Source organism: Salarias fasciatus, chromosome 7 (genome assembly GCF_902148845.1).
Source record: "Salarias fasciatus chromosome 7, fSalaFa1.1, whole genome shotgun sequence".
Classification (NCBI taxonomy): Eukaryota; Metazoa; Chordata; class Actinopteri; order Blenniiformes; family Blenniidae; genus Salarias; species Salarias fasciatus.
In genome coordinates this window covers 6,567,345-6,589,109 of record NC_043751.1, presented here as the reverse complement: position 1 = coordinate 6,589,109, position 21,765 = coordinate 6,567,345, and the positions used below count along the sequence as shown (strand labels likewise).

The following is a 21,765-nucleotide window of genomic DNA, read 5'->3' as shown; positions in this document are numbered from 1 at the left end:
CGCGGCTGCTGCACTTGGTCCACTCGGGCACCTGCAGGAGACATGGCAGAGGGTGAGGGGGGGCGGGCCCGGGTGAGGGGGGGCCCCGGGCCAGCGGCCCCGTCAGACACAAGCAGAGACGCGTGGGCAGATAACGGGAGCGCGGCCATGAACGCCTCTGCCTGGTGTCCGTCAGCCCAATGAAGCCGGCAGGCCAGTCAACAGCGCTGACTCAGCACAAACTTCTTCTGTTTGTTTGTTTGTTTGTTTGTTTGCTTGTTTGTTTTGCACCAGGTGTTGCCTTCATGACCAGTTGCAGAAATTCTTTTTTCTTTTTTTTTTTTACTTTTCTTTTTCAAACAGTGAGCAGTTTCCATTAAGAGAAGCGATGTCTTCGAGGGAGTGGACACCGTCCACCCACAGCAGTGCACGTGCACGTGCACGTGTAGGGAGGACGGCCCTCTCCCGCAGCAAGAATCACTTCTTTAATGGTGGAGACCGGGGGAGAGGGTGCCGTGTTTTCAGGTAGCTTTGGCTGAGCTAAGCACAGGACAGCGACTACAGTAGGCGGGGGTTCAGAAGCACTTGGGTTCATCTTTTTTTTTCTTTTTTCTTTTTTTTAATTTGCAGCTATATGGGTTGGAGGCTCAAGGACGTGTGGCTTTTCGCCGCTAACTGACTCACACTCGTTAATGTTGTGACTCGTTCAAGCAGCGCAAAATCCTGGCAGACGTAGAAAAGAAAAAGATTGGGATGGAGGTGAGATGAGGAAAAAGGAAGGAGAAGGTTGGTTTCAGATAAAAAAGTCAGGAAAGCAAGAGAAAACAACAGGCACAGGAAGGTTTTTACAGGGTCTCAAAAAATAAGAATGCGTGAGAACAGTTGTTGCATATCACAGAGACAGAAAATCAACCCCAGATTTTTATCACAGCATCGTCATCTACCACCGCTGACGTACAGTCAGGGTAGGCAGGGTCGGCACTGCCTACCCTGGGCTGATAGGAAAAAAATGAAATCATTCCATTTTAATAATTAGTTTTTCTATTTTTTTTCAATTGCTTTATTATTATTATTTTACATATAATTTTTCAAATTTTAATTTCCGATATAGTACTATATATACTACCTTTCCGTTTGAAAGTGACAGCATTTAGTGCTTTTCACAGCCCAGTAAAAATGACTCAACACAGACTCCTCCTGGCCAAGCAGAGAAGCTGCACAAGTAACTTCCTCTTGTGCTGTATTACAGTGAAGGCCACACCCTCTCCTGAAGGCACAGCGCTGCTCTGCCTTTATCTGTCATATCGTAGCAATAGGTGCGTTCACGATGGCAAAGCCAGAGGTAGACGGAGCTAGACGAAGTAGACAGCGCAGCCGTGGGGCGGAGTTATAAGTCTGCCTCCAACTCGGACAATGCTATGTTCTCCATGTTTGTGTTTGTCATGACTCCCACAGTGGGGGGGGTTCACAGACAACCCCCCCCCCCCCCCCCGTCAGAGGGGTAATTTTTTTTCTTATTAAAAACAAAAGAATTCATAATTTCTTTCGTGTGTCACATTGTGTCAATTCATATTCAGTTAACTGAAATCAAGAAAATTAAAAAAAAAACAAAATAATTTTAAGTTAGATGTGACGCGTGCGTGCTGCTGCAAGCGTGGACCCGGCGTCAAGGGGGGTGCAGACTGCCTCGCCCCCTCAGTCAAAATATAGTATTTCATTAAAAACATTAAGTTTTCAGTCTATTATGTCCTTAAAAAACAACAGCAAACTCTGCTGGCTTGCTCAGATCAATATGAAGTGTTGTGCTATTCAAAAGTCAAAAAAAAAAAAGAGGAGACTCCAGCTCTGCTAAAGGTGAGAGCTGCTTATTTTATCATTTGTTTTTTTTTGTTTTTTTTTTTACTATTTGTGCTTTTTAGCAGTGCGGTTAATGATCATACGTTGTTGGACATGGTAGAACAGCGCCTCTGATCTGTGGATTCCGTTTTTGTGCTGCTGCGTTACTTTTTCGGCACCTATGCCGCCAAATCTACACTGGGCTGGAGCTCTCCATGGGCTGGAGCCGGGACTGGGTGTTTATTTATGCAAATAAAGCGTGTTGTCATCAAACTGATGACGAGTGGGCTCGGGTCCAATCCCATGCCTGTATGAAACAGAGGGGTGGGCCAGGTAGCCGCGGTGAGTTGCTCTGGAGCAGCTCACCGCGGCTACCTCTGTGACCGATCTCGTTTGGGTCTCGCGAGTTTTCGATGCCCTACGTAGGTCCTACGTGTCAGTGACGCCGGGCCAAATCTGGGCGGGGCGGCTCAAAAGTCTCAAAAGTCTGCCTCTGGCTTTCTCATGTCAAACGCACCTATTGATTTGAGTTCGCGGAGGCGCAGTCAGTTTCACCATAAAAAAATCAATCACTACTCTGCCTTTTTTACGTTACTCTGCTATCCCAATGCTCTACGTACGTTCACGGAGAATTAGTGAATCGGTCCTTTTCAGGTGACGTCACCCTGTTGCATTGTGGGATTGAATCGCCATTTCCCAGGCCACGGTCTCACTCTGTGATTCACGTCTTTGAGTGCGGCATTATTTCTCAGAAATGGGAAGATCGTGTTGCGTGATAGGCTGCCATAATAAGTCGCATCGACGGAATGGGAGCAGGACAGAAGGCAGGCTCCGCTTTTTCCAGTTTCCCACCTGGAAAAGAAATGACGGGGAGCAGACTGAGGAAATAAGGAAGAGGCGTCAGACGGCGGGGGTCGCAGCAGTGACATGAAAGAGCATCACTTTCCACTCCATATCTGCCAACATGGTTGTTTGCTCTCGACATTTTCATAAAGGCAAGTAAGCGAGTTTATTTGTTTTTAAGCAGTGTTACTGAAAATGTGGTTTCTCTCTGAATGAAGTCACATTAGCCGCTATCGGTTAGCGCACCTGCTAACTAGCATCACCCAGCTGCGAACCAACTTCACTTGTGGAATCCAGTCAGCGGAGGAGGGCAGTGGAGAATCACTTCATGCTACATCTGTTAACTGTGATAACTGTGTGAATGGCATGAATTAGGGGCGAGAAGAGCAGCACATGTGTGCAGTAGAGCTTTGAGCATAAACCTATTTGTTGTTTTTGGTTGTTGCTTTCAGGTGTTCTTTCATTAAATGTGTGTTGGGGTGTGGGCCCTGTAGAGAGAGAGACATTTCAGCACCGCAGACAGCTCCGCGTCCGAATTGTCATTTTCTCACTCATTTTGCGTCTCGATCACAAACAAGGAATGCGCTGTGTGGTCATGAGATATAAAGTTAAATGGGAGAGTCTTGGGACTGCTATTAAGTCATTGTTGAAGCTTTTTTAATGGTGTGATACGATCTTGATTTTGTTAGAGTAAGCTGGCACTTACCTGCCCCCACATGTAAATTGTCATTGGTGTGTCTGTCGCAATTTGCGACTGTCTGCCTACCTAACCCTGGAGCTCACGGCACGTGCCTGGTTACTGCTGCAGCTCTGTTCCGCGTAGGGTTCCAGAGTGCAGACCCAGCCGGGAGAGAGCGAGGCGAGCAAACGGGTGTGTGACGTCATACATACACACACGCGCCAGAGCAGAGGAAGACGCCACCTTTGGTGGGACCTGGCACGCGTGACCGAGGGATTCCCGGACCGGATCCCAGGAGCAGCATCGAGTACCTTGGAGCTTTGAGACCGGCGTTTGTTTTATTTTTTTTATATATATATATAGCCCAAGTTTTATTGAACTTCTAATTAACTGAATTTTATTTCTGGCCAGAACTGGTTTTAATACAAACTACTAGGGCGACTTCCTGTGTTGTGTCCTCCTTGGCAAGTGTGCTCACACCTGGTCAGATCCCTTTCATTGACCGTAAACTTCACCCAGGTCAAACTTTTCCATTATTCAACCTGTCCTTAGCCCCACCTCACACTTGTTCACAGGTTTAGTGACATGGCAAAGGAAGGCGGAATGAAAACAAAGCACTGAATTATGCCCAGTGGATGCAGGCTGCAGAGGCTTCGTAGCCACCTCAACATCTGGGCTACTTAGGGAGATGGGAGTGCGGGGTCAGGCTCACAGGCAGGCTGTCAGGGCTGCTGAGAAGGGGAGTCAGTGGCTATGGAGTAGGGCTGAATGATATATTGCATTTGCGATAATTTCACGATATTGCAAAACGCGATTTGCACATCGCAAGGTGCGCGATAGGACAGTCATGTGACGCAAATTTACATTGGAGGGGCGCCATGCAGACTGCTACAAGGTGCCGCTGACAGAAGCGCCGTGATCACCGAGCCCAGTTTTGCACAATGGCAGCGGATTTATAAAAGATGTGGAACAGCAACACGTCCTCTGCAAGGAATGCTGTGCTCCGTGCGCGCGTGCATGTGTGTGTGAGAGAGAGAGAGAGGGAGAAAGAGAGGAATATCCCGGTCGAAAGGCACATTAAATACTGTTCTGCGCATGTTCATTCTGCAAGGAATCTTGGTCTTTTGAGTACATGAACTACTTGTGACACAGTTTAGCTGCTACTAAGTACATAAAATGTGTGGAAAACGATTGTTCAGTTCTTCTCTTTTATTGAAAAAACGGTGCATCGCATCATTGAACATATTACCACGTCTTGCCGGCTCACACTTTTATTTCCTCACAACATACAGAGAGAGCCTGCAGCACCCTTCTTCCTCTGTGTTGTCTGTGTAAAATAAGGTTAAACGTGCAAACAGCACACCTAGTGGCATGAAGTGCAAATGCAGTCATGGTGTCGTCTGTGCGCCGCGGTTTGAATGGGAATATCCCTGATCATGTAAACAGAAATAACTGTCTGTTTCAGCAGGTAAATGGGTTATTACCTCCGCCTTCATTTTAATTTGAAAACTGACCGGATTATCTCGTATTTTCCGTTCCCGACTTCCTGTGTGGTGCGATCTGCTCTGTCCAGTTTTACAACTGGCGGTCCACGGCGCGCGTCGCTACGCACGCGGCGGTCCCCCACGTCTCCTGTATGAACCGATAGGTTAACAGGGGCGCCGATCTGACAGTCGGTGCGCGGCATTTCCCACTTCCGCGTCGGATGCGGCGCGTCCTGTGTGAACCAGGCGTTTGTCGCCCCCTGTCGGCGGGCCTGCCCAACCATGTGAAAGACTCCCTATTTCTCAATGATAAAGACTCCTTTAAAAAATTCCTGGATCCAGACAGTGATCTGGATCATCACCAAAATTTAATCAATTCTAAGTTAGCCCAAGACCCACCTTTCCACAAAGTTTCATTGCAGTCCATTACTTTTTCTGGGATCTTGCTAACAAACCAACCAACCAACCAACCAACCAACCAACCAACAAACCAACAAACAAACCGACATGATTACATAACCTCCTGGCAGAGGTAATTATGTTGCTTTTTGGTTTTCCTTTTCAGATGAACAGACACACACAGGAAGAGAGGGCGACAGGGCGACAGAGAGAAGCACCGCATGCTGCAGCGCTCTGCTCCGATCACACCCCCGATCACAATGTTGTGTGATTATATATGGTGTTTTTATGGTTGTTGGTGACTGATTTGAGCTGCGGCGGAGGTCTGCGCTCTCTGAGTGCCAAATTCTTGTTCCAAATGTTTCAGAAACCGGAATATTGGCCTTAATCCGAATATTGACTCCATGTAAATGTAGTCAGTAGTGTGTTTTATGTTGTAAGCGCACTCTCAAAATAAAGGTGCTGGATGTATGGGCGGACACTGCGGGAAGGATTGCAGTGGCCAAGGTTGAACTATTTGGGAGGAAAGTAGCCATTGTTTCCGCGTATGCTCCAAACAAATATGACAAGGCTTTTTATGACATTCTCACACAGAAAATGTTAAAACTGTCTGAATATTCATTCATAATAGGGGCCGATATGAATGTAGTTTGGCACTCAAATGACCGATCTAGTTCAAATGCCTCAAAGGATCAACAATTAGCAACTGCAGCTTTACATTCCTGGGTCGAGACTCTTGGTTTAATAGATGTATGGCGTTCAGTCAACCCAACACTGAGGGATTACTCCTTTTTCTCAGCCAGGCATAAATCATTCTCTCGAATAGATTTTCTCTTTACTTCACCACAACTTTTTCAGAAAATTAATGATGCCTCCTTGTTACCTATTGCTTTATCAGATCACAAAGGAGTGTTATGTAGTGTAACATTGAGCTGTCTGTCTAAGCGTGCAGCTAGATGGCGGTTTAATATCACCCTGTTAAAGAATGATAATTATAAGTCTCAGTTTCTTTCCCACTTAAAGGAGTTTTTGGAATTTAATTTAGGCTCTGTCGATGACTCAAGAATTTTATGGAATGCGGTTAAAGGTTTTATACGAAGTAATGCCATTTGCTTCGCTTCATCCTTGCGTAAAGCTAGAACGGCCAAATTACAAGCTTTAGAAGCTGACCTGGCTAAAACAGATGCAGCCTTACAAAGTAATTACTCTCAACAAACCGAATCCCAGCGTGAGGTCCTTAAAAGAGAAATTAATAACATTTTAAAACAAGAGTCGGAGTTTTTGATACATAGGACCAGGCAGCGTTACTACTTTCAGGGATCTCGACCCAGTCACCTCCTGGCCTCCAAAATTAGGACCAACGAGCACTTTGCTGAAATTCCATCTGTTAGATCTACAACAGGCCAAATTGTGACAGATCCTAAGCAGGTGAATGAAACTTTTCGTACGTTTTATGCTAATTTATACCAATCAGAGATTCACCTGGATGAAGATAAGTGTCGGACCTTCCTTAGTCAATTAGATTTACCACAATTACCAGTAATAGACTCTGCTCGAATTGATTTGCCCATTTCATTGGAGGAACTTAAAGCTGCGGCTTTTGACATGCAGAGAAATAAGTCACCAGGGTTTGATGGAATTCCCCCTGAAGTATATGTGGAATTCTGGGATGAGCTAGGGCCGCTACTCCTTGACATGATTATGACTTCTATAGGCAAAGGCAGTTTTTCAAGGGACGTCAACATAGCCCTAATATCCTTACTCCTTAAGAAAGACAAGGACCCTGTAGACTGCAGTAGTTATAGACCGCTCAGTTTATTAAATGCAGATCTTAAAATATATGCCAAGGTGCTGGCCAGACGCATTCAGAACTACATGTCAACATTAGTCAGCTGCGATCAGACTGGTTTTATAAAGTCGGGGTTAGCTTCAGACAATGTCAGACGTCTTCTACATATAATTGATGCATCTACAGACAAAAAAGAACCAACTGCAGTGCTTTCACTTGATGCCATGAAAGCATTCGATAGGCTTGAGTGGTCGTTTTTGTGGGCGGTCTTGGAAAAAATGGGTTTTGGTAACAGCTTTATTCAGATGGTGAAGGTTCTGTACTCAAATCCCTCAGCCTTGGTGCTCACCGGTCAACTTTCCTCTACATTGTTCCCAGTCACCAGATCATCCCAACAGGGCTGTCCCTTGAGCCCGGCACTGTTTGCACTCTTGCTTGAGCCACTTGCTCAAATGATTCGTCAGTCCTGCTCTGTGTGCCCAATTTCAGTTAACGATACTCAGCATCACCTATCATTATATGCTGATGATGTGCTGGTATTTATGGAGAAGCCTCTGCAATCTCTACCTAATTTATTATTCATCTGTGAAGAATTTAGTTCTCTCTCAGGCTTTAAGATCAATTGGACAAAATCTGCACTGCTCCCTCTTAATGACTCGGCTAAAACGTTGCAATTTCCATCTGGAATTCCAGTTGTACAGGATTTTAAGTACCTCGGAATACAAATTTTCCCATCTCTGAACCGTACGGTAACTTATAACTACACACAAACACTAAATAGAATCCAAGCAGAGTTGGACAGGTGGATCAGCCTTCCCAACTCCCTCAGAGCTCGTGTCTCTATAGTTAAAATGAACATCCTGCCCAGGATAAATTTTATCAGCTCAATGATTCCCCTCTTGCCTCCTGTGAACTATTGGGATAAGATAAATTCTGCTATCTCCCGGTTTATCTGCAACAGGAAGCGCCCATGCCTCAAACGATCCACAATACAGAGAGGAATAGATAGCGGTGGCCTATCCGTGCCAAACTTTAAATATTACTTTTGGTCGTTTGTGCTTAGACCAGTACTGGTGTGGCATAACACAGATGCTTCAGTCTCCTGGCGCAAGCTGGAAGAAAATTGTGTTAGACCCTGGAGCTTGCAGGAGGTTCTTTTTGCTAATCTATCCAATAAACAATGCCGCTTACGCTTTGGCCCAATTGTATCACAACTTATTCAGACATGGCGTGCTGTTGAGCTTCACTGTAAAATCTCCTGTAAGTGGCACACCCGTACGCCACTCTATAACAACTCTGGTCTCTTGATTGGAGGTAGATATGTGTCACGATCTGCCTGGATTAATAGTAATATTCGCACTTTGAATGACATTTATTCTGATGCTGGGCTGTGTTCATTTCAGGACATAAGAGATCGGTACAATGTTCCAACACAATCTTTCTTTTTCTATCTTCAACTTAGATCTTCGTTACAGGCACATGGTGCCCCGATGCAACAAGCATTACCTGTTCATCCTTTACACAAATGAATTCTTACTCGTTGTAAGAATAGAGGACCAGTGTCTGTATTATATTATTTTCTCCTGAAGGCTTCCTACACTGAACTTCCCCTTGAGAGAATATGGAGGCGTGACTGTCCTAATTTGAACTCAGATTTTTCTTGGTCACAAGTTTGGACACATATTAAAGAGGCTTCCCGTAACCCAGACCATCAGCAAATTCATTTCAACTATATACACAGAACATATTTGACCCCCCGCAAACTCCACTGTATGAAGCTGATAGCTGTTCCTTTGTGTAGCTTATGCCCTTTGAAAGTCCATGGTACTTTTTTACATATGTTTTGGGACTGTCCTCCGGTCTCACAATTCTGGTCTGAAGTGGCAGCCAAGTTATCAGAATTAGTGTTAGTAACTATTCCAGTGTCTATATCAGTCCTTTTGTTAATTGATTTGTCAGAAATAAATATTTCCAAGATCAAAAAACGCACTGTCCTAGCTTGCATAACAGCTGCCAAGAAACTGGTTGCAGTTAGATGGAAGCCTCCCCATTCACTCACCATCAGGCAATGGGCCCTCACTTTCCTTGATGTAGTTTACTTGGAATTATCAACTGCCAGAGTCAATGGTGCGGATGAAGCTACCATAAACAACTGGAACAGAGTAGCTGACTCGCTGAAAGAGTTTGTGAGTTGAGCTTTCTCCTCACTTGACCAGACTGTTGATTTCCTGTTTCCCCTGAATTGAATTTTCATGTATGTGTATATGTTGTGTGTATGTGTGTGTGCGCTCAAGAAGTTCATCAGAGACTTTGTGGTGTCACTAGTTTTGTAAGAGCGTGCTAGTGTGAGTGTTGTTTGTGGGGTGGGGGTGGTGCCCTGGTTTTGTGTTTATTTATTTATTTATTTATTTATTTATTTTTATTATATATATTTTTTTATTCTTAAATAATTTTATTATTTTATAGTATTACTTGCTACAGTCAGTCACTGACGACAAAATGTTTTGGTTGTACGGTCAATTCATGTCTTTGACTGTTTCTGTTTTTGTTAAATAAAAAACATTTGATCACAAAAAAAAAAGTAGTGTGTTTTATGCTGATGACAAAAATGTGTTATTCGTATTTATATTATAGAAAGAGTCTCAGGGGCAACAGGATGTGCAGGAAGCTGGTGGGACACTTTTCCCACAGCTGGAAAAAGAAGACAGCTCTGACTGAGGCGCAGAGGGATCAGCATCCCTGAGCAGAACCTCGTTACAGAGAGCCCAACAAGATGGGGATCAAAAGAGAAAATGGTCTCTGGAGTGCTGGAACAGGCCAAAGCCATTTCACAGGTGCTTCATTCCATGTCTCTTCAGTTGTTTTTTCAGTGACTTTTAAATTTTGAATATACAGATTTTGTTCTGTATTTTAATGAGTTTTCTAATAAAGTTCAGTTTGTTACAAGTCATATGCCTTTTTATTTAATTCTAACAAATCGAACTACCCTATGGGAAAGAAATGTTTAAACTTTGAAACAAATATTTAATTTAGTCTATTTTTTTTAATTATCGCATTCTATATCGCAATCGCAATATTGAGGGGAAATATCGCAATTCAATATCTTCCTCATATCGTTCAGTCCTACTATGGAGCAAGAGGAAGGACTTGACCTGGGCCTCCAAATGTCTGATGGCTGATGGGGGTGAACCTGGGACGCTGGGATTCACTGCTGAACCCTCTGAAGGTGTCGTGGGCCTGTCAGCGAAACACCTAAGAAGGAGGGCGCCCACTTGACAACCCAAGGGATGCTGTCACTTATTTGCCTGCCACAGTGTCTCATCGGTGCCATAGGTATCTACTGAGGGATAATAACATCTAGTCCTACATAACTAATCTTTATGCATATTAATTAACATTTATCTTTCTACTGTCACAGATCTTTATGCACAGTATTTTTAAATTCAGAATGTAATGAATGACACTGTTTTCAAAGTAATCAAAAGTATAAATATGTATTTCTGTCAGGATCACTTTGTCAAAATTTATTGCAATCAGAGCATGGGAATGAAATTACAAGATTTGCAAGATAACAACATAATAACAACAGCTGGATGTAAAACATGACGATTACGTGCCTGGAAACGACGACCAATGGAGATCGAGCTAAACGTGGCCAATATGAACTTTGGCGGTGTGGCTCTGTTCTGGGACCTCCCTCCCCTTCCCCACGCCTGTGGGAAAACCCTGAGGCAGGGAGAGCAACCTCCCCACCTTCCAAGTGCCGACTTGGACGAGCATGAGAGAGGGAGAGCGGTTGCAAAACCCCCGGAACAGAGCAAGCACAATTTCAATTCAAGTCAGCTTACGCAGTGCCAATGACAACATGGTTGATTCTGGACCCCTTTACAGAGCAACCCAACAGATCCACATGAGCAAGCATAAGCGACTGTGGAAAGGAAAAACTCCCTTTAACAGGAAGAAACCTTTGCAGAACCAGGCTCAGAGGTGGCGGCTTTCTGCTATTCTGGTTGGGTGCAGGAACAGAAAGAGAAGGAGATAGACGGATACATGGCAAGTCACAACACCAGGAGGAGCTGGGGAGGAGGTGGGTACCAGCAGCGTGCAGATGACGGCCAGACGCTCGGGTAGACTGGGGTGGTTCAGATACACACCCAATAGATCAGCTGATCTGGCTGGGAGGAGACTGATCACCTGACGTGAGGTGTAAGGCCGCCCCTGAGCATGGGAACGGCCAGCAGCTTGACTCCGTGCCTGTCAGAACTAACGCTCTGCTCCATTTAGCTGAAGTGGTAGTTTCAGAATTGGAATGCTCTTTTTTTCCTTATACAGTGTATAATACGATTGGGTAGTTTCTTCAATTCAGTGCAGGCACAACATATTTTGAAAGACTTCAAAAAACTACAAAACATTTCTGAACTCCTTCAAATTCTGTACAAAGCAGGAATAAGACATTCAAATAGAAGTCATTTGGCACAAAACAAACAAACGTAACAAAGTAAAAGATGACTATAAGCATTTCATTTTGTGAATAAGACATGTTGAACATACAAACACATGTGTATAGGAACATTACTGAATTGTCATATACAATCTCAAAATGAAGACTGTCCTGAGTTTCAGAACAGATTCATTCAATCAATTGGAATGATTTTTTTTTTCAGTCTTTAAAGAGAGACCTCTCATATTTCAGGGCAAAGATAAAGAGTCTTATATCTTCAGGATTTAAAATCATGGAACGAAACACAAGTCAGATAAGCTCTTCTCCGCTGCTAAGGGCAGACTGTGCGTGATGCACAAACAAACGGAAATGTTTCATGGCACTTTGCATCGTTCCACTTCTTATTCGCACTGTAGTTCGTTTCAACGCATGACTCTGCTCCTTCATAGTTGCTTGGCTCTCCCGTATTCCAAAAGACAAAGTCCACCCTGGATCCATCAGACCACATCCATCTAAAATTCTTATGAAGGTCGGTGAGTCCAATCCAGGTGCGTCCTTGAACCGGGTCAAAGTTCTGAATCAGTGATTTGACAAAGTTCTGTTCTTCCTGACTGTGGATGGACACCAGGTTGGCTCCCAGTGACACACAGTGGAATTCTGCATCAGCCCAGGTCATCTCTGTGGCAACATACCGATAGCAGCGGCCACTGAAGCTGAACCAGAACGGTGCACAACCGCCACGCTGGAGCTTCGTGTTTTTCTCCTCCAAGGGAGCCGCAGCACCAAGAGCGAGGAAACACAAAAAGAGGAAAAACATCATGTTGAGGCTTCAAATGTCTCTGAGTGAGAAGGCCTTGATGTCTTGCTGGAGCTGTTCAGAGCCGTTTGAGGAGACTGAATCTCACAGAGGAGAAAGTGTTTTATATCCCTGAGAGAGGCGGAGCCGCACTGAGAGTCTTATCAACAGCTTTGTTCAGGTCAATAAAACTGGTGATCAAATTTTTATTTTTTTTTTTTGACTCGTCGCCAATTTCTCGGCCCCCATTGATTACTCCGATGACTCTCTGATGATACGGTCATGGTGATTGGACTCACAAACAAAAGGTCAAAATACTAGGTCAAAGCAAGCAGTTCCAGGACAAGTTGCTGAAACTAGCTCAGGGGGAATCTGGATTAAAATATTCATGGCACTGCCAACAGAAAAACCACAGATTAATTACACAAGTGTCCCTTTAAGAGTTCTCTCTTGAAAATATGAATGTCTGTCTCAGTGAGATTACTTGTACAAATAAAGTCAAATAAAAAGAAGAAAAAAGAATCGTACAGGAGGAGAGTGTGGAAGGCTTCCTGAAGCATTGAAAATGAATGTATCAAAGCAAAAAAACAATTTGATTAACAGATGACTGTCCACAGCTTCTACTTTCTAAATGACAGACATCCATTCTTTGGTTTTTTTTCTTGAATTGTTAAAAGCAGTGGTGTATTCTTAAGGACAATTATACACTGGTTGTATTTAAATTAGTTAATTACTTATGAACCTATAAAACCCTGCTTCAGTTGACATCTCTTCTTTACACTGTGCCTCAAATCCCTATAAGTAACTACACGAAATGCCCACTTTTAGTAAAAGAATCAACTTCAAGATAACTTAAAGAAGTGGATCACAGTTGATTTATTTTGCAGATGTAAATAAAGATATCTCATCAGCAGCGGCGGCTGGTGACTTTTTTTTTTTAGGGGGGCGCAACTTAATTTAGAGGCAAGTTGATGCTGCAAACCTAGCCACTTTAATGTCCATGCAGTTACAGAGTTAGGAGGAAAGAAAAAATGAGTATATGTGTCATGGCCAGCCCCCCGGCCTCCTCATAGGGAGGCCGTTTGTTTGTTTTTCAGGTGGGCGGCACTGGAGCGGGTTTTCGGAGGCGTGGTTCCAGCTCATCAGCCAGATGAGGGTCAGCTGCTCTCGTCCCTATTTAAGTGGCGTCCTTGGCTGGAATCGGCGCTGGATCTTAACCTCTGCTACAGTGTGTTAGACGTGCCTGCTTCGACCTGCTCTCGTGATCTGTGAATTCACCTTTTTTTCCCTCTGCTCGCAGTCTGGGGATCCGCTCCGCCTGCCGCTCCTGCCGCCTGCCTGCTCCTAGTTCCTCCGGACTCGGATCCAACCTTGGACTGAGAATTGCCGAGAGTCATCCCGGACCCAGCTTGGTCCGGCTCTGCTTCTGGGCTCACCTTTTGTTAAAATAAATCCATTTTGCCCGCCATCTGTTCTCCCGTGTCGTCTGCGCCTGAGCCTCCGACCCCACCCGTAACAGTAAGATCCAGCCAAGATGAGCTCAGCAGACGGCAACCCCGGGAGAGACCAGGTACCTTCGGCTCCGCAGTCTGTGGCGAAGAAGCTGGCCGAACACAACAAAGTCCTGGGAACAATGTTTGGCCAGGTCTCCCGTTTGTCCGAGCAGGTTGCTGGGATCGCCGAACACCTGGCTGCCTCATCAGCGGTCTCCGCGGTGGCTCCTCCCACCGCCCCGGTCCCGGCCCCGGCTCCGACTCCGCAGATGATGGCTCCATTCCGGGAGCCGAATGCGCCCACACCGGAGCGGTACGCTGGAGACCTTGGTTCCTGCCAGGCCTTCCTCACGCAGGTTTCTCTCGTGTTTGAGCTGCAGCCGCTATCTTATCCCTCCGATGGGTCCCGCATCGCTTACCTAATCGGGCTCCTCTCCGGCCCGGCAAGGGCGTGGGGAACGGCATTGTGGGAGAATCAGTCGCCGGCTTGTCGGACTTATCAAGCCTTCACGGAGGAGATGAAGAGGAATTTTGACCACCCGGTGAAGGGCAGAGACGCGGGGGACAGGCTCATGATTATCCGCCAAGGAAGCCGCAGTGTGGCCGAGTACGCCATCGAGTTCCGGACTCTAGCCGCGGGGAGTGGATGGAACAGCAGCGCTCTCCAGTGCGCGTTCTTACGGGGCCTGCAGGAGGACTTGCAGGACGAACTGGCCACCCGAGAGCGACCTCCCGATTTGGACAGCTTGATTTTTTTTGTGCACCAGCATGGACAACCGCATCAGAGAACGCCGTCGGGTGCGAGCGAGCCGCGTCCCGGCTTCCGTAGTTTCTGCGCCGAATCAGCCAGCGGGAACGGGGGCGTCGGTCTCGGCTTCGGAGCCAGAGCCCATGCAGATCCAGCGTCCAGCTCTCCTCGCAGGAGAGGAGGAGGCAGCGCCGGGCCGCGAACGCCTGTCTCTACTGCGGCGGCACTGGACATTTTGTCGCCGAGTGCCCCAAGCGGCCGCTAAAAGATCAGGCTCCCCTGTAGATGCGGGGCTGCGGGTGAGCCGAACTTCCATCAAGACCCCTCAACGATTTCAGGTAACCGGCACTCTCTGTTATCTCACCCAGTCTGTTCCTGTTGCTGCTCTGGTGGATTCAGGTGCAGAGGAAAGTTTCATGGACATCCAGCTAGCTCGCCAGCTGGACATTCCCTGTGTTCCGCTGGAGTCTGAGCTAGCTGTGAGGTCGCTAAATGGGCTCCATCTGGCTCAGGTCAGCCACAAGACCTGTCCGGTGGATTTGGTGCTCTCTGGAAATCATCATGAGACTCTGACCTTCCATCTCATTGACCACTCGCAGCCCCCGCTGGTGCTGGGTTTCCCGTGGCTGCGTAAACACAACCCCCGTATTGACTGGATTAAGGAGGAGATTGATTCCTGGAGCCCATTTTGTTTAAGTAACTGTTTACGTTCTGCACTCACTCCACATGTCTCTCTGCAGTCCTCCCCGCCAGAACCGGTAGATCTGTCAGCAGTCCCTGAGGCGTACCACGACCTGGTCCAAGTGTTCAGTAAGAGCAAGGCCCTCTCTCTGCCGCCACACCGACCTTACGACTGTCCCATCGATCTGCTTCCAGGAGCCACATTGCCCCGCAGCCGGTTGTACAATTTGACCCGGCCTGAGCGCGCCGCCATGGAGACCTACATTCAGGAGTCCCTGGCGGCTGGAACCATTCGTCCCTCTTCTTCTCCAGTGGCAGCGGGGTTTTTTCTTCGTCGGCAAGAAGGACGGCTCTCTGAGACCCTGCATTGATTTCAGAGGTCTAAATGACATCACCGTAAAGAACCGCTACCCGCTGCCCTTGCTTAGCTCGGCCTTCCTTCCCCTGCACGGCGCCACGGTGTTCACGAAACTGGATCTCCGCAACGCCTATCACCTGGTCCGCATTCGTGAGGGGGATGAGTGGAAGACCGCGTTCAACACTCCTCTGGGCCATTTTGAGTACTTGGTTATGCCATTTGGACTCACTAACGCTCCTGCGGTTTTTCAGAACCTCATGAATGATGTGCTCCGAGACTTCATTGACCGCTTCGTTTTTGTGTACCTTGACGATGTCCTGATCTCCTCCCGCAGTACTGAGGAACACATCCAGCATGTCCGTCTGGTCCTGGAGAGACTCCTGAAGAATCACCTGTATGTGAAGGCCGAGAAGTGTGAGTTCCATCAGTCCACTGTGTCCTTCTTGGGTTTCATCATCTCACAGGGAGAGACTCGCATGGATCCAGCTAAGCTGGTGGCGGTACAGGAGTGGCCTGAGCCGGAGAATCGGAAGCAGCTTCAACGGTTCCTGGGTTTTGCCAACTTCTACCGCCGGTTCATCAGGAACTACAGTAAGGTGGCCGCACCCCTCACTGCTCTCACGTCCACCACTCGTCCGTTTGTTTGGTCCCCAGAGGCCGCGAAGGCCTTCCAGGAACTCAAGGTTCGCTTCACTACAGCTCCCATACTAATTCAGCCTGATCCCAGTCTCCAGTTTGTGGTGGAGGTAGACGCCTCGGAAACCGGTGTGGGAGCCATTCTGTCCCAACGCCCTACCTCGGACAACAAGCTGCACCCCTGTGCCTTTTTTTCTCGCCGCCTCTCACCAGCAGAACGCAATTATGACATCGGCAACCGAGAGCTTCTGGCGGTCAAGCTGGCGTTGGAGGAGTGGAGGCACTGGCTGGAGGGAGCTGAGCAGCCATTCATAGTGTGGACTGATCACAAGAACCTCGAGTATGTGCGCTCTGCTAAACGTCTGAACTCCCGTCAGGCCCGTTGGACTCTGTTTTTTGGGCGTTTCAACTTCACCTTGACCTACCGCCCGGGGTCGCGTAACATCAAGCCAGATGCTCTGTCACGCCAGTTTGCCACCGAGGACTCCCCATCAGAACCAGGTTCCATCCTTCCCCAGTCCTGCACTGTCGGATCTCTCACATGGGAGGTGGAATCCCTAGTGCAACAGGCTCAACAGCACGAGCCAGGTCCAGGTAACGGCCCCGCTAACTGCCTGTTTGTGCCCAGCTCTGTCCGCTCTCAGGTCCTGCAGTGGGGACACTCTTCCCAGCTTTTCTGCCACCCTGGAGTCACCCGCACATTGGGAGTTCTACGACAGAGGTTTTGGTGGCCATCGATGGACAAGGACACGCGGGAGTTTGTGGCGGCCTGCGTTGTCTGCGCCCGGAATAAGACATCCACTCGGCCCTGTTCTGGCCTCCTTCAACCCTTGCCAGTGCCCAGTCGGCCGTGGTCCCATATTGCACTGGACTTCGTCACTGGCCTGCCTCCCTCCAACGGTAAAACCACAATCCTCTCTATTGTGGACAGGTTTTCCAAGGCTGCCCACTTTGTCGCCCTCTGTAAGTTGCCATCGGCCAAGGAGACAGCAGACCTGCTCGTCACTGAAGTGTTCCGCGTTCATGGCATCCCTGTGGATATCGTGTCCGACCGGGGACCACAGTTCACATCGGAGGTTTGGAGGGCATTTTGTTCGGCGTTGGGAGCCAAGGTGAGCCTGTCTTCTGGTTTCCATCCCCAGTCTAATGGTCAGACGGAGCGCCTAAATCAGGAGATGGAGGCCCTGCTCCGGTGTGTTTCTGCGGAGGATCCTGCGGCCTGGAGCACTCACCTGCCGTGGGTGGAATACGCGCATAACTCGCTGGTTAGCTCCTCCTCAGGCTTGTCCCCGTTTCAGTGCTCCCTGGGGTACCAGCCCCCTCTGTTCCCATCCCAGGAACAGGAGTTGGCGGTTCCTTCCGTTCAAGCTGCGATGAGGAGATGTGAACGGGTCTGGAAGAGGGCGCGGACCGCCCTGCTCAGGTCTTCCCACAGAATGGAGCAGCAGGCCAACCGCAAGCGGACTGCCGCTCCCACCTATTCCCCTGGACAGAAGGTCTGGTTGAGGGCCAAGGACCTGCCCCTTCGGGTTGAATCTCGGAAGCTGTCCCCTCGCTTTGTGGGACCGTTTGAAGTGGAGAGGATCATCAATCCCTGCGCGGTGCGTCTCAAGCTTCCCTCGTCCATGCGCATCCACCCCACTTTCCACGTCTCTCAGATCAAGCCTGTGGCCGAGAGTGACCTGGTCCCCCCTGTCCGTGCCCCGCCTCCGCCCAGGATGTTGGATGGCGGCCTGGTTTATACGGTGCGGCGGCTTCTGGATGTGCGCCGCCGGGGTCGAGGGGTTCAGTACCTGGTGGACTGGGAGGGTTACGGACCTGAGGAGCGTTCCTGGGTCCCCCGGGGCCGCATTATGGACCCCAGTCTCGTCCGGGAGTTTCATCGCCGCCATCCTGGGCGATTGGTGCGTGTGCCTGGAGGCACACGTAGGAGGGGGGGTACTGTCATGGCCAGCCCCCCGGCCTCCTCATAGGGAGGCCGTTTGTTTGTTTTTCAGGTGGGCGGCACTGGAGCGGGTTTTCGGAGGCGTGGTTCCAGCTCATCAGCCAGATGAGGGTCAGCTGCTCTCGTCCCTATTTAAGTGGCGTCCTTGGCTGGAATCGGCGCTGGATCTTAACCTCTGCTACAGTGTGTTAGACGTGCCTGCTTCGACCTGCTCTCGTGATCTGTGAATTCACCTTTTTTTCCCTCTGCTCGCAGTCTGGGGATCCGCTCCGCCTGCCGCTCCTGCCGCCTGCCTGCTCCTAGTTCCTCCGGACTCGGATCCAACCTTGGACTGAGAATTGCCGAGAGTCATCCCGGACCCAGCTTGGTCCGGCTCTGCTTCTGGGCTCACCTTTTGTTAAAATAAATCCATTTTTGCCCGCCATCTGTTCTCCCGTGTCGTCTGCGCCTGAGCCTCCGACCCCACCCGTAACAATATGTATATAATCAAACATTGTCATCTGTTTTATTTTGAAGAAATAAAGTCGCCAAGTTGGCAACACTGGGTAGATGTTACAAACCAGACAAAAAGCTGTGTTAGACCTTTAATGAGTCTGATTCAAACACTCACTGCCACTAACAGCAGCAGCAGGACATGCCAAAGGAAGTCGGTCACCAGGTTAAAAAGGAAAGCAGTTCATTTGTAACACCGTATTGACCGCTTTAACAGAGCAATGGAACACACACACACACACACGCACACGCTCACGCACACACACACACACACACCATAAAATGCTCAGTCAAAGGCCATGTACACACAATGTAATGTGTGTCAGAAAAATATCTCTTAAATCTGGGTCATCAAACAAATTAAACCACCAGGTGAGAACTCATAATCATCAGTAACCGTGTCAGAGGTCAGAAAATAACAGTTTGACTCTACACTAATGAGGTTGATGTCTCGAATAAGGTCATGTAGCGTTCGGTAAGGAGCCAGACTTTTAGGATACTGTTTTAGATTGTTTGGGTAAATGGCTGTGTTGCGTTGGACATCTCTGCTCCAGTCTCTTTGCACCGGTTGCCAAAGAAAAGTTAATTAAAGAGATGGACCTCCACGAGTCTTTCGTCTGGGAACTCACACAGACTGGATTTATTTCCGTATATTAAAAAAAGCGTCTCAGTGCACGCAGGCACACGTGATGATGTCACTGCGTAAGCTATAACGTGGCTTTGCTGCATGTATTTTCAAAATAAACTTAACAGGCTGAACTGTGAACTTCCCAGATTTATCAAGATTGTCTCCTAGGGGACAAAACTATGGTACCTCATTTAAAGAAATATATCAAAGCTAACAAATAAATAAATAAATAAATCCCAGCTCTACTAGAGCTTTGACGTTCAATGACCGAGTTGCTTGTTTGAACGGCTCTTCCCAATGAACGATGAGAGCTGGTTCACAGCTGTCTGAGAGCCCTTTAAATCTGCCAAAATATCCCATTGTTGGTTGATTACATCAGTTTAATTGTTCAATCACCCCATTATCTTCTCACATGTTGCTGCTTCCATCATCTGAGTCTTCCACATATTCAGCCTGGGGATTTGGGGATCGCTCCAACACTTCAGAATTGTTCTTGCACAGGTTATTAGGCCAGTTTGTAATATTCTAATCAGATATTTGTTTAAGTGAGGTACCATAGTTTTGTGCCCTAGGAGACAGTCTTGGTAATAAATTCACTGTTCAGCCTTTTACCACAAAAATCAAAAATAGTTTCCCAAAAGTCTGGCTCCTTAACGAATGCCACATGACTCTATTCGAGACATCAACCTCATTAGTGTAGAGTCAGACTGTTATTTTCTGACCTCTGACACGGTTACTGACGATTATGAGTTCTCACCTGGTGTTTTAATTTGTTTGATGACCCAGATTTAAGAGATACTTTTCTGACACACATTACGTTGTGTGTACGTGGCCTTTGACTGAGCATTTTATGATGTGTGTGTGTGTGTGTGTGTGTGTGTGTGTGTGTGTGTGTGTGTGTGTGTGTGTGTGTGTGTGCGTGTGCGTGTGCGTGTGCGTTCTTGTATTTCTATCCTTGTCGGGGCCAAATGTCCCCACAAGGATAGCAAAACGTGGAACGACGTGCCTTGTGGGGACCTTTTTCCGGTCCTAAGTAGGAGAAACAGTGTTTTCTTGACCATGTTGTTGTTACTGAAAAAAGTAAAAGTGCAAAAACATTTCTTTAGGGTTAGGCTTTGTTGTGGTGTGGGTTAGGGTTAGGGTAAGGGTCAGGGTTAGGGGCTAGACATGAATGGGAGTCAATGGACGGTCCCCACAAGGATAGAAATACAAGACTGTGCGTGTGCATGTGTGTGTGTGTGTGTTCCATTGCTCTGTTAAAGCGGTCAATACGGTGTTACAAATGAACTGCTTTCCTTTTTAACCTGGTGACCGACTTCCTTTGGCATGTCCTGCTGCTGCTGTTAGTGGCAGTGAGTGTTTGAATCAGACTCATTAAAGGTCTAACACAGCTTTTTGTCTGGTTTGTAACATCTACCCAGTGTTGCCAACTTGTTGACTTTCTCGCTAAATCTGGAGACTTTCCAAAGCCTCTTGGCAACTTTTTTTGTCAAAAGCTACTAACGACAAATCTAGCGACTTCTGATAGTGCTCTGGAGACTGACGTGACAGGACGTCTCGTTCTCAACGGGCAGCGGGTGCTGCCGTGAGCCCCTCCACCGTCCCAAAGCACTCACAAGCGGTCAGTCTCAGGCTGCGTTCACACCACCAAATGATTTCCGCGTTGTGTCCAAATTTAGTTGAAAACAACGGGGAACGCGTGTTCAATGGGCGACGAAACACAACGTGTCAGACAAGTTGTCGCGGCGCGTCGGGGCGTTTTCACGTCGGCGGCTCGATTTGGTGGCCGTCGCTGAAGTTGGGAAATCTGAACTTTTGACGCGTCGCGATTTTGCGGCAAACCAATTGTGGCATGGTGGGGAGTTGCACTCCCCTCCACTAGAGGCAGTGTGGCCGCTAATTACCGGGCGTCTACGAATACCCCTGCTCCACCCTTCCTCTTCCCCTTCCTCTTTCTCCCTCTTCTTCCACAAAGCTGTGTGAATTGACTGGGAGCTGGACTGCCCTGGAGTCTGTGTGGGTGCGGTGTGTTTCCTGCAGCCGCTGCTGTTGATTGGGCTGTGTGTGTGTGCTCCTTCATGCTGCCAGGTGTGTCAACCCCTCCTCAGTAGGAAGGTGTGATTTATTGATTCGATTAATTTCATTAATTTTGGTATGATTTCTTGATTTGTGTTACAGTTGTGCAGTCACCAGCTGTTGCTGCTCCCGGGCTTTACTGCTGTTTTGGCTCCCCTTCTCTGGATGTGCTTGGCACCTGCTCGTCGCACGGCGGCCTCCTCAGTGCACCCTGCTGCCCTAGGGGCCTGATGGACAGTCCTGGCTCCTTAAGAAGTGCGGCTCAGCTGCATCGAGCCTCGGAGCTTGGGCATGCGCCGTGCTCGGGCATTTTTATGAATGCAGACTCACCCTTTCTTTTGATTTTCTTTCTTTTTTTCTTTCTTCTGTTGGATTGCGTTTATTAGTGATTACTTTGTTTCATTGTTTTCTATCCAATTCAGTTCCTTTGGTTTCGTTATTTTGTTCAGTATTTTGTAATGA

The 21,765-nt window shown here is 47.7% G+C and overlaps 1 protein-coding gene across 1 annotated transcript; it reads right to left on the bottom strand.

The window, feature by feature from the left end:
• Nucleotides 1-11,781: 11,781 nt before the first annotated feature.
• LOC115392172 (lactose-binding lectin l-2-like) lies at nucleotides 11,782-12,332 on the bottom strand. The gene has a single exon (XM_030096710.1). It carries the CDS (start codon nucleotides 12,268-12,270, stop codon nucleotides 11,782-11,784), a length of 489 nt encoding a protein of 162 aa, XP_029952570.1. The 5' UTR covers nucleotides 12,271-12,332.
• Nucleotides 12,333-21,765: the final 9,433 nt, after the last annotated feature.

Bases quoted from the DNA above. Each gene is read 5' to 3' on its own strand.
- LOC115392172 (XM_030096710.1), bottom strand. From the start codon at position 12,270: ATGATGTTTTTCCTCTTTTTGTGTTTCCTCGCTCTTGGTGCTGCGGCT.